The sequence below is a fragment of the Falco naumanni genome, chromosome 20, assembly GCF_017639655.2.
Source record: "Falco naumanni isolate bFalNau1 chromosome 20, bFalNau1.pat, whole genome shotgun sequence".
NCBI lineage: Eukaryota > Metazoa > Chordata > Aves > Falconiformes > Falconidae > Falco > Falco naumanni.
In genome coordinates, this window is record NC_054073.1 from 4,165,537 (window position 1) to 4,177,713 (window position 12,177).

The 12,177-nt window shown below is 70.5% G+C and overlaps 1 protein-coding gene across 1 annotated transcript in view; it reads left to right on the forward strand.

The window, feature by feature from the left end:
• The window catches only part of KMT2D (lysine methyltransferase 2D), a 36,466-nt gene that overhangs the window by 17,661 nt on the left and 6,628 nt on the right, over positions 1-12,177 (forward strand). The window contains 19 exon segments of the mRNA XM_040577863.1: positions 122-295; positions 426-574; positions 788-1,259; positions 1,261-2,875; positions 2,969-3,092; positions 3,232-3,319; positions 4,265-4,331; positions 4,490-4,722; positions 4,834-7,875; positions 7,958-8,101; positions 8,183-8,347; positions 8,482-8,638; positions 8,725-8,806; positions 8,887-9,062; positions 10,156-10,304; positions 10,409-10,544; positions 10,627-10,766; positions 11,177-11,782; positions 11,784-12,175. Of these exon segments, the coding sequence (XP_040433797.1) occupies positions 122-295; positions 426-574; positions 788-1,259; positions 1,261-2,875; positions 2,969-3,092; positions 3,232-3,319; positions 4,265-4,331; positions 4,490-4,722; positions 4,834-7,875; positions 7,958-8,101; positions 8,183-8,347; positions 8,482-8,638; positions 8,725-8,806; positions 8,887-9,062; positions 10,156-10,304; positions 10,409-10,544; positions 10,627-10,766; positions 11,177-11,782; positions 11,784-12,175 (8,111 nt within the window).

Consider the following 12,177-nt stretch of genomic DNA (forward strand, 5'->3'; position numbering starts at 1 on the left):
GGGCGCAGGCGCCTGGGGGTGGGGGGTGGAGGTGGGCACCGAAGAGGTTCTCCGCGTCTGCTTTGTTTCTTGGGGCTTGCTCCTGGTTTTTGCTCAGGCCTAACGGCTCCGTTTCTCCCAGCGCCAGCGGCTCCGGGAGCTGCTCATCCGCCAGCAGATCCAACGCAACAGCCTACGGCAGGAGAAGGAGAGCGCGGCGGCGGCTGCCACCTCCGCACCGGCAGCTTGGACCCCCGAGACCGGCAGCCAAGCCTTCGAGCTGAGCCGGGGCATGGCCCCCTACCAACCGGCACAGGTAGGAGAGCTCGGGGGGGGGACACGGTTCTGCTGGCAATCAGGAAAGTGGGGGGGGGGGCAGGATGGAGGAGGGTGACGTGTCCTTTCCTCTCTTTTTTTTTTTTTTTTTTTTTTTTTTTTAACCCCAGGACAAGGGGCTCCTCGGGACCCTCGCCACCGCAGCCGGCACCGGGAAGTTGCCCGGCTCCGTTATGGTGCAAGCAGCGTTTGCGCAGGACGAGCGGCTCTCCCGGCCCCCACCGGCGGCCACCCCGGCCACCCTGGACGTCAACGGGAGGTGGGTGCCCAGCAGCTGGGTGAGGGGCTCGCCACGACGGGCTCCACGGTGGGGCGCTTCCCCTCAGCTCCCGCTTGTCGGGATCGCTCCCGAGGGATGGGGTGGGGGCGGGGCGGGGGAGGCTGTGGTTTCGCTGTGCCCGAGGGGGTTGGGACCCCCCGGGTGCCACGCGTGGGGTGGCAGTGCCAGCCCTGACACCGCGTTGTCTTGCAGGGCGGCAGTGGGACCCCCCCAGGCTTTCTACCCCCGGGGGGTCTTCCCGGCACCGTCCCCACAGCAGCACCTCTGGCAGCAGCAGCAGCAGCAGCAGGCAGCCCTGCGGCTCCCCGTCGCCTCCCGCTTCGCCCCACCGGCCCCCGGCCCCCCCGTCGGCAGCCTGGGCACCCGCCTGCCGGCACCCACCGAGGCAGTGCCCGCCTCGCCCGCCACCCTGGGCGCCCCCTTCATCGAGCTGCGCCACAACGTGCAGAAAGGAGCCGGAGGGGTCGTGGGGTCCCCCTTTGCCCCCCAGGCACCCCGCCCCCGCTTTTTTCTTCCCGGGGAGGAGGGCACCCCCCAGGCTCTCTGCGCCCCTGTCGTGCCCATGCAGGCGCTCCCCACCCCGGCCCTGCAGCCCCAGAAGATGCCGGTGCCGCTGCCCCCCGCCTCCCCGCAGGGGCCCGAGCTGAGCAACAGCCACCACCAGCCTCCCAGCAAAGCGGCCGCCCCCCCCGCCGCTGCCGGCCCCCAACCTGGAGCTGCAGCACGTCCCCCCGCGCCCGCTGTCCTCCGGCTCTGCCCTCCGACCTGAGGGTCCCAAAGATGGTCCCACACCGGACCCCGCGCCGGCTCCGGCCCCGGGGAAGAGCCACCTGAGCCTGGAGGGGGGGCGTCTGCCCTGCGAGGTGCCGGTGGAGCCCGATTTGGACGATGATTTCGGCTCCCACAAGGACCTGGAAGACGATGATGATTTGGCCAACCTGAGCCTGGATCCAGATGTGGCGAAAGGGGACGATGACCTGGATAACCTGGATAACCTGGAGACGGCGGATCCTCACCTGGATGATTTGCTGAACGGCGACGAGTTCGACCTGCTGGCTTACACCGACCCCGAGCTGGACACCGGTGACAAAAAGGACATCTTCAACGAGCATCTCCGCCTGGTCGAGTCGGCCAACGAGAAAGCCGAGCGCGAAGCTCAGCTCAAGACGGAGCCACCAGCGCCCACCTTGAAGCTCCCCGATCCCGGGGACGGCAAAGACACGGCTCCATCCACGGAGGACCGGGAGGTGCCCAAGGAAGGGTTGGTGCCGGGGGTGGCTTTGGGACCCGCTCCCTGCCCACCGGGCGCCGCGTTGGCCCCCGACCCGGCGTCTTTCAAGGCGCAGGGTGCGGAGGCGAAGGGGGGCTCGCTGCCCACCGACGTCAAGCCCAAGCTGGAGGACGGCTGCCTGAAGACCTCCCCCTGCCAGTTCACCGCCAGCGGCCCCGAGCGGCTCCCGGTCCCGGTGAAGTCGGAGAGCCTGCAGGGCACGGATAAGATCTCTGCCTCACTGGGGCTCAGCCTCAAATCCGGCCAGACCCTCCTGAGCCCCACCGCTGGCCCGGCTCGCCTCGGCTTGCCTCACTTCCCTAACAGTGGTCACGCCGGTGTCCCCATGCCAGACAAGGACCCTTACGCCGGTCCCGGCCGTGGGCTGACCCCTGCCCAGCTGGGCAGCCAAAACAACCCCTTGTTGGAAAAGTTTGAGCTGGACGGTGGAGCTTTGGGCTTGGGAAGTGCCCGGCATTCCCCGGCTGATGACCTGGACAAGATGGAGAGCTCGCTGGTGGCCAGCGAGCTGCCCCTGCTCATCGAGGACCTGCTGGAGCACGAGAAGAAGGAGCTGCAGAAGAAGCAGCAGATGTCTGCCCACCTACCCCGGGGCACCCCCCACCTCCCGGCCCCAGGGCACCCCATGCTGCACGCAGCAACGGCTGGGCAGCCCCCCGAGGGGCAGCCCCCCCGCCTGGGCGCCCCACAGCCTCCCCTCCAGCTGGGCTTGGTGGCCAGGCCACCGCTAATGCCACCGCAGCCCCCCCGACTCGGCGCCCCCCAGCAAGGTCCGGCGCTGGCCCCCCACATGGGTATGGCGCCCGGGCAGCCCCACGTCTTGGCGTCCCCCCACGGCGTGCAGGTGGCCCTGGCACAGCCGCAGCAGAGCCAGCAGCAGGTGCTGGTGCAGAAGCCCATGGCCGGGGTGCAGCCGCCCACCCTGGGGCTGAAGCCCCCCCAGCTTGTCATGCAGCAGCAGTTGGCCAACAGCTTCTTCCCGGACACAGGTAGGGGGTGGGGGGTGGTCGTTTTTGGGGGGGGGTGATGGTGGGAGAGGGCTGAACGTGGCGTGGTACCATCCCCCGACTCTCTCGTGGCAGACCTGGACAAGTTTGCGGCCGAGGACATCATGGACCCCATTGCCAAGGCCAAGATGGTGGCGTTGAAGGGCATCAAGAAGGTGATGGCTCAGGGCAGCATCGGGGTGGCCCAGGGCATGAACAGGTAAGGGGCAGGGCGGGCAGTGGGGCAGGGCGGGCAGTGGGGCAGGGCGGGCAGTGGGGCAGGGCGGGCAGTGGGGCAGGGTGGGCAGGGTGCCTTGGCTCTGGCTCATCCCTCATCTCTCTGTGTCCCCCTCCCCAAGGCAACAGGTTTCCCTGCTGGCCCAGCGGCTCTCGGGGGGTCCGGCCGTCTCCGAGATGCAGAATCACTTGCTGACGGGGAGTGGGCAGGTGAGTGGGGTGTCAGGGGGGTGGGCAGGTGGGTGGGGTGTCTGTGGGGGCAGATGGGAAGGGGGCAGGTGAGTGGGGGTATCTGAGGGGGGGCAAGCAGGGTGTTTGGGGGGCAGATGGGAAAGGGGCAGATGAGTGGCGTGACTGGGGGGGGCAGATGGGGAGCGGGCAGGTGAATGGGGTGTCTGGGGGATGGGGAGGTGGGTGGGAGGGTCTGGGGAGCGGGCAGGTGAGTGGGGTGTCTGGGGAGCGGGCAGGTGAGTGGGGTGTCTGGGGGATGGGGAGGTGGGTGGGAGGGTCTGGGGGGTGGGCAGGTGAGTGGGGTGTCTGGGGAGTGGGCAGGTGAGTGGGGTGCATTGGGGGGATGGGCAGGTGAGTTGGGGGTGCCTGGGGGGGGCGGGCAGGTGAGTTGGGGTGCATCAGGGGGGTGGGCAGGTGAGTGGGGTGCCTGGGGGGCAGAAGGGGAGCAGGCAGGTGAGTTGGGGTGCCTGGGGGGGGGGCGGGCAGGTGAGTTGGGGTGCATGGGGGGGGGCGGGCAGGTGAGTTGGGGTGTCTGGGGGTGGATGGGGAGTGGGCAGGTGAGTTGGGGTGCATCAGGGGGGCGGGCAGGTGAGTTGGGGTGCATCAGGGGGGCTGGCAGGTGAGTTGGGGTGCATCAGGGGGGCGGGCAGGTGAGTGGGGTGCCTTGGGGGGCAGAAGGGGAGCAGGCAGGTGACTTGGGGTGTTGGGGGGGTGGATGGGGAGTGGGCAGGTCAGTGGGGTGCCTGGGGGGTGCATAGGGGTCCCCTTGGGGCTGCCGGTGCTTGGACACTGCCAGGCAGGAGCCGCTCTGCCCGGTGGGTTTGCGGTTCCCTGGGGAGCTGGGGGTCTGCGGAGGGGGGCCAGGGGGCCAGCGGGGAGGGGGCCCAGCATGGCACGCGTCACCAACGCCCCCCCCTCTGCCAGGAGCGGAGCGGCACGGACCCGACGCAGGCTCGCCCCAACCCACCCACCTTCGCCCAGGGTGTCATCAGTGAGTACCGACTGGGGGGGGGGGGCGGGGCGGGGCGGGGGGCTGGGGTGTTGCTGGCCGGGTCTCATCCTGCCCAGGCGGGCTGGGCTGAGCAGGACCGTGACCAGGCTGCCTCCGGAGCGGGATCCCGGCTGATCCGAGCCCTTTCCCTTCGGCAGACGAAGCCGATCAGCGGCAGTACGAGGAGTGGCTCTTCCACACGCAGCAGCTCCTGCAGATGCAGCTGAAGGTGCTGGAGGAGCAGATCGGGGCGCACCGCAAATCGCGCAAAGCCCTCTGCGCCAAGCAGCGCACCGCCAAGAAAGCCGGCCGCGAGTTCCCCGAGGCTGACGCCGAGAAACTGAAGCTGGTGACGGAACAGCAGAGCAAAATCCAGAAGCAGCTGGACCAGGTAGGAGGAGGACCTTTTAACCACACACCCCACCCCCCGGGTGGGTGCCCCGTCTCCGGCACTAATGCTGTGCCGCCCCGCGGTGCTGACCCCCATCTCCATCCCCGGCAGGTGAGGAAGCAGCAGAAGGAGCACACCAACCTCATGGCTGAGTACCGCAACAAGCAGCAGCAGCACCAGCATCAGGCCTCCGCCGTCATGGCCCTCAGCCCCTCGCAGAGTCCCCGTCTCATGTCCAAGCTCCCTGGGCAGCTGCTGTCGGCACACGGAGTCCAGCAGCCGGCGGGGACCGTGGTGGGGGCTCAGGGCCTGGGCCAGCAGCCGGGACAGCCCGGGGGGCTGCGCTTGCCCCAGGGGGGCATGTCCATGGGCGTGCAGCAAGGTCTGCCCTTCATGGGCCAGCAAGCCGTGGGCAACGCGCCGGTGCCTGGCACCTCCAACGCCTTCTTCGCCGGCAACCCCGCGCTCCGCGGGTTGGCCACCGACAGCCGCCTGCTGCAGGAGAGGCAGCTCCAGAGGATGCAGCTGGCCCAGAAACTGCAGCAACAGAATATGCTGGGACAAGTGTCGCTGCAGCAGCAGCAGCAACAGCAGCAGCAGCAGCAGCAACAGGGAGCGATGGGACAGGCAGCCATGCAGCAACAGGGAGTGATGGGACAAGTGGCCATGCAGCAACAGGGAGTGATGGGACAAGCGGCCATGCAGCAGCCAGGTGTGATGGGACAGGCGGCCATGCAGCAACAGGGAGCGATGGGACAGGCGGCCATGCAGCAGCAGGGCATCATGGGGCAGGCAGCGATGCAGCAACCGGGTGTCATGGGCCAGAGCTCGATGCAGCCGCAGGGCATCATGGCACAGCCGTCGATGCAACAGCCGGGTGTCATGGGACAAACTTCGATGCAACAGCCGGGCGTGATGGCCCAGACAGCGATGCAACAGCCGGGCGTGATGGGACAAGCCGCCATGCAACAGCCGGGTGTCTTGGGACAAGTCGCCATGCAGCAGCCCGGCGTCATGCCGCAACCGGCGCTGCAGCAGCCCGCCGTGCTGGGCCAAGGCTCGATGCAACCGGCAGCCATGGTGGGGCAACCTGGGCTACTGGGGCAGCAGCAGCAGCAGCCGGCGCCGGCCCCGCAGCCGGGCACGGTGGGGCAGCCCATGGTGCCGAAGCAACCGGGGCTGCTGGGCAGCCAGCAGAGCCTGTTGGTGCAGCAGCTCTCGCCGCAGCAGCAGCCAGGCTACACGCAGGCGTCGGGGCTGCAGCACCAGGGGGTGTTGGGGCACCCCCAGCCCCAGCGGCAGGTCCTCCTGGCCCCCCACCAGCAGCGGGTGCTGGGCTCGCCCCAGCTGGCGCCGCAGACTCCGGGGATGCTCAGCCACCGGCTCGTGCTGTCCCAGCAGCTGGGACAGTCGCGGGCGCTGCTGGCCCCGCAGCAGCAACAGCAGCAGCAACAGCAGCAGAACTCGGCGGCCGCCCAGCCGGGCCTCCTGGGGCTGGGCCAGGGGCAGCCCCCGATCCAGCACTTTCCGCAGCACGGGGCGGTGGGCCAGGCCCCCTCTGTGCTGCACCTGAGTCAGGGAATGCAGCCGGCCCCGGCGGTCCTGGCTGCCAAGGACCAGCCCGGAGGGGTGGACGGCAGCGCCCTGCCCGCCGAGGGCAGCGAGAGCGGGGGGCAGCTGCACGGGGGTCCCCAGGAGCAGCAGGGAGCCCTCAACCCCTCGGGGCTGGCTGGCCCGGAGCCCCCAGCCCCAAAGCACCAGGCCGAGCTGGGGCAGGGCCAGCAGCTCCTCTTGGCCTCCCCGCAGCCCGGCGGCCTGGGCTCGCAACCGGCGCTGCGGGCCCCCCCGGTGCAGCCGGGCCCCCTGCTCGCCCCCCCGCTGCCCAGCCCCGGGGCTGCCCACCCTGAGCTGGCCCAGCAGCACGGGGACGGGGACGGGGTGGCGGAGCCACCGCTGGGCTGCGGGACGGGCCAGGCGCAGGGCATGGCGGTGCCACCGACACCGCGGGCACCGGACCCGGGCAAGGGGCCACCGGGCTCGCTGCAGGGCCAGCCGCAGCCCCCCCGGCTCCAGAGCCCTGGGCAGCACAAAGCGGGGCCGGGGGGCCCGTCGCCGGCCATGGCCACCGCGCTCCCCACCGGCCTCGTGCCGGGGCCGGTGATGGGCCAAATCCGGGCGCAGCTCCAGGGGGTCCTGGCCAAGAACCCGCAGCTGCGGCACCTGACGCCGCAGCAGCAGCAGCAGCTCCAGGCCCTCCTGGTGCAGCGGCACCAGCAGAGCCTCCTGCAGCAGAACCAGGGGCTCCGGCCCCCCGGCCCCTACCCCGGGCAGGCCCCGGACTACGGCTCCCCGGTCCCCGCTGCCCGCCAGCCCCCTCGCCCGCTCGGGCCCCTCTTCCAGCCGCGGCCGGGCACGCCGGCAGAAGCGCAGAGCGGCTTTGCCACCGAGCAGGGCCGGGGGCTCTCGGGGCAGCCCCCCCAGCAGCCCCCCCAGCAGCCCCTGGCCGAGCTGGTGCAGGCAGCCCTGGCTGCCCGTGGCCCCCAGCCCGGCCTCGTCCGGCTCCCCACGCCGCCAGCCCCCTCGCCCCTGGGCTGCGCGCCCCAGCAGCTGGCCAGCCCCGAGCAGAGCCCCCAAGAGCCAAAGAAGACGTCACCGGGGGTCCCAACCTCGGCCCCCAGCCCCGCGGCGCCCGCGGAGCCGGGGCTGGCACCCACGGCGAGCGGGACCCTCCCCGACCCGGCACACAACCCCTGGGACGCCGAGGCACCCGGTGCGGACCCCGCTGAGCCCAGCGAGACCCACGTCAACAGCGCCGTGCCGGAGGGGATCCCCACGTCCAGCGACCCCCCCCAGGTGTTGGTGAAGCAGGAGCCGAAGGAGGAGGCGACGGCGGCAGCGGCGGCAGCGCAGTGTGAACTGGATGGAGACGAGGGGACAAAACCAGAAGCAAATGGGGAGCCCGGGACCGGTCAAAGCACCAGTTTGGTGGCATCGGGTGGCCGCTCCGAGGCCGGGCACCTGCTGCTGCAGAAGCTGCTGCGGGCCAAGAACGTGCAGCTCTCGGCGCAGAGCCCGGGTGAACTCAATGGGCACACGGAGAACCGGGGTGCCGGGCTGGAGCCGCGGCCGCAACCGGTGCTGTTGAGCCGGGAGGTGAGCGGGCTGCTGCGGGCTGGGCCGGAGGGGCCGCGGGGCTGCGCCTCGGCATGGCTCCCACTCCCCTTTCCCTCCCCAGGACCCCTCCATCGCCAGGAAGCCGGTGGCCACCAAGCCCAAGCGGGTGCAGAAGGGCAACGAGCGGGTACCGGCCTCCCGGAAGAAGCTGCGGAAGGACGAGGGGCTGCGTCCCGGCGAAGCGCTGATGAAGCAGCTCAAACAGGTACGGCTACGGGCCGGGGGGGGGGGGGGGGGGTTTGCCCCCCACCTTCTCCCCAGCCCCTCCTCATTGCTTTGCCCCTAGGAGCTGTCGTTGCTGCCGCTGACGGAGCCGACCATCACGGCCAACTTCAGCCTCTTCGCGCCCTTCGGGAGCAGCCCCATCAACGGGAAGAGCCAGCTGCGGGGCGCCTTCGGCAGCGCCGTGCTCGACAGCGTGCCCGACTATTACTCCCAGCTACTCACCAAGGTACCGGGGGGGGAGGGGGGTGGGTGTCGTTCTCACCTCATCCCCCCCCCCCCCTCCCCCCCCCCTCCTCCAGGGGTCCCAGACCCAACCCCGCCCTGTTCACCCCGCTGTCTTCCCCCCCGCCCCCTGCCCAGAACAACCTCAGCAACCCACCCACGCCGCCCTCCTCGCTGCCCCCCACGCCACCCCCCTCCGTGCAGCAGAAGATGGTGAACGGCGTCACGGCCCCCGAGGAGCTGGGCGAGCAGCCGAAGGATGCCGAGCCGGCCCGCGAGCCCCACGGCCAGAAAGGTGAGCGTGGCTGGCGCGGGGGTGGCACAGGAGTCCCTGCCACCACTTGTCACCCCCGCTATGACACCCATCCCTTCCCCACGCAGACACGCCGGCTGTGGAGGTGAAGAGCCTGGACCTGCTGGCAGCACTACCCACCCCCCCGCACAACCAGACCGAGGACGTCAGGTGACCCCCCCGATGGGTGACGGCAACCCCACCACGGGTGCCACTAACTCCTGCAGCCCGTGACACCACCTTCCCCGCAGGATGGAGAGCGACGACGAGAGCGATTCCCCCGACAGCATCGTCCCCGCCTCGTCCCCGGAGAGCGTGCTGGGCGAGGAGCTGCTCCGCTTCCCCCTGCTCAGCGAGGCCAAGCCGGAGCTGGAAGAGCGCGTGTTGTCCCCCATCATCCCCATCATCCCCCGGGCCAGTATCCCAGGTGGGCTGGGGGGGGGGGGGGGGGGGGGGGGGGGGGAGGGGCAGGTGGACAAGGCAGGGCAGGAGGGGGCTTGGGGACCAAGCAGGATGGGGTCAGTGGGGTGTATGGATCAGGCAGGAGGAGGTCGGGGGGGGGTACAGACCAGGCAGGGGTAAGGCGGGGCAGGGAGGGGGTCTGCAGGGCACGTAAATTGGGGAGGAAGGGGGTCTTTGGGCGGGCGGACTGGTAGGGGTATGATGGGACAGGGGAGGGGGTCTCTGGATGGGTGGGCTGGTAGGGGTGTGATGGGGGCGGGGGGAGGGGGGGGGTGGGCTGGTAGGGGGTGTGATGGGGGGGAGGGGGTGGGTGGGCTGGTAGGGGTGTGATGGGGCGGGGAGGGGGGTCTCTGGGTGGGTGGGCTGGTAGGGGTGTGATGGGGCGGGGGAGGGGGTCTCTGGGTGGGTGGGCTGGTAGGGGTGTGATGGGGCGGGGGAGGGGGGGTGGGCTGGTAGGGGTGTGATGGGGTGGGGAGGGGGTCTCTGGGGTGCCCTGTATCTCGGCAGCAGAGCTTAGAGCTTGGTGTCGTGTGTTGGGGTTGGGCTGTTCCCGAGGGTCTCCTGTTGGTGCTGGGTGCTCCTGTCCCCACCCCCGCATCCCCCTCCCTGTCCCCACCCCCGCATCCCCCTCCCTGTCCCCACCCCCGCATCCCCCTCCCTGTCCCCACCCCCGCATCCCCCTCCCTGTCCCCACCCCCGCATCCCCCTCCCTGTCCCCACCCCCGCATCCCCCTCCCTGTCCCCACCCCCGCATCCCCCTCCCTGTCCCCACCCCCGCATCCCCCTCCCTGTCCCCACCCCCGCATCCCCCTCCCTGTCCCCACCCCCGCATCCCCCTCCCTGTCCCCACCCCCGCATCCCCCTCCCTGTCCCCACCCCCGCATCCCCCTCCCTGTCCCCACCCCCGCATCCCCCTCCCTGTCCCACCTGAGGTGATGGGTTCCCAGCCGTGTTTCTGCAGGGGGTCCGGGGCGGCTGGGTGGGCTCGTGGGGGGCTGTTGGTGCAGCTGGATCTGCGTGGCTCTGACACCCCCCACCCCCCCCCACCCCCCCGCCAGTGTTCCCCGACACGAAGCCCTACGAGGCCACGGAGCCCTTCGGGGCTCCCCCCGGGAAGGTGGGGGCAGCGGGCCCGGGCGCCCCGTGGGAGAAGAGCAAGAGCAGCGAGGTGTCCGTCATGCTGACCGTGTCCGCAGCGGCTGCCAAGGTGAGCGAGGGGGATGGGGAGACAAGACCCCTGGGGCCCTGGCAGTGACCCTTCGTGGTGGCATCCGGGACCTTGGCTTCATCCCATCTTTTTTTTTCTCCCAGAACCTTAACGGGGTGATGGTGGCCATGGCCGAGCTGCTGAGCGTGAAGATCCCCAGCTCCTACGAGGTGCTGTTCCCCGACGGCCCCATGCGAGCGGCCGTGGTCGAAGCCAAGAAGATGGAGACCGAGATGGCTGGTGAGCATCTACCCTGTCCCCACAGGCTCCCCTGGTGTCCCCCAAGCCGGGCACCCCGTGACGGGCTGTGTCACCTCCTCAGGGATGCTCGGTGGCAAGGAGAAGGCGGCGCTGGCCGGGAAGGTGCCGGACAGCAGCTCCGAGTGGTTGAAGCAGTTTGACGCGGTGCTGCCGGGGTACAGCCTCAAGGGCGAGCTGGACCTCCTGACGCTGCTCAGACAGGTCAGTGGGGGGCGGGGGTCCCACCGGGGCCGCGACCCCAGGAGAGAGGCGGGGGGTCGGGGTACCCGTAAAGCTGGGGCTGTGGGGGGATGCAGGAGGGACCCCTTTGGGACCAAGCTGGACCACACAGAGAGGTGCTCGGTGGTCCCTGTAGGTCCCCCTGTGATTGCAGGGGGGTAGTCCCGAGGGGCCAGGTCCCCCCCCTGGGGCCAGGTCCCCCCCCGTGGGGAGGTGCTCGGTCCCCCGGGACCGCGTGGAAGGTGTCGAGGAGGGTCCTTGCAGGGTTGGGAGCGCGGTGGGGCGCTCTGGGGTCCCTGCAGATTCAAGGACCCTTCGCCGTGACGCACAGGGAGGTCGGGGGTCTGCATCCCTGGGATGCTCTCACCCGTGCCCCCCTCCCCGTGCCGCAGGAGAGCCCCGCCCCTGAGAAGACCCTGCACCACTGCTACGTCAACAACGTCTCCAACCTGGACGTGCGGCAGCTCTCCGTCATGCCCCAGGAGCCCTCCCCCCCGCTGTCCCCCTCTGTCCCCTCCCCATCCAGCCCCGCCGAGACCGCCAGGGTCCCCGATCCCGAGGCGGCCCACGAGGCAGCCCCAGCCCCCCCCTCCCCCCTGCCGCCCCCCGCCTCCCCAGCCCCCCAGGAGGAAGGGGCCGCGGCCCCCCCCTCGCCGCCCCGTTTCAAGCCACGCTCGCGGCCGCCGGAGGACGGGGACGAAGCGCGGCCCCGGCTGAAGAAGTGGAAGGGGGTGCGGTGGAAACGGCTGCGCTTCCTCGTCACCATCCAGAAAGGGGGGGCCAAGCGGGACGGCGACAAGGAGATCGCGGAGTTCATCGACAAGCTGGGCACCACCCTGCGCCCCGAAAAGGTGCCGCGGGACCTGCGCAAGTGCTGCTTCTGCCACGAGGAAGGCGACGGGGCTACGGACGGGCCGGCTCGCTTGCTCAACCTTGACCTCGACCTTTGGGTCCACCTGAACTGCGCCCTGTGGTCTACGGAGGTTTACGAGACGCAGGGGGGGGGCCCTGATCAACGTGGAGGTGGCCCTGCACCGCGGGTTGCTCACCAAGTGCTCCCTGTGCCAGAAAACCGGGGCCACCAACAGCTGCAACCGCATCCGCTGCCCCAGCGTCTACCACTTCGCCTGCGCCATCCGCGCCAAGTGCATGTTCTTCAAGGACAAGACCATGCTGTGCCCCCTCCACAAGCTGAAGGGCCCCTGCGAGCAGGAGCTGAGCAGCTTCACCGTTTTCCGCCGCGTCTACATCGAACGGGACGAGGTGAAGCAAATCGCCAGCATCATCCAACGGGGGGAACGGCTTCACATGTTCCGCGTGGGGGGTTTGGTTTTCCACGCCATCGGGCAGCTCCTGCCCCACCAGATGGCCGATTTCCACAGCGTCACGGCGC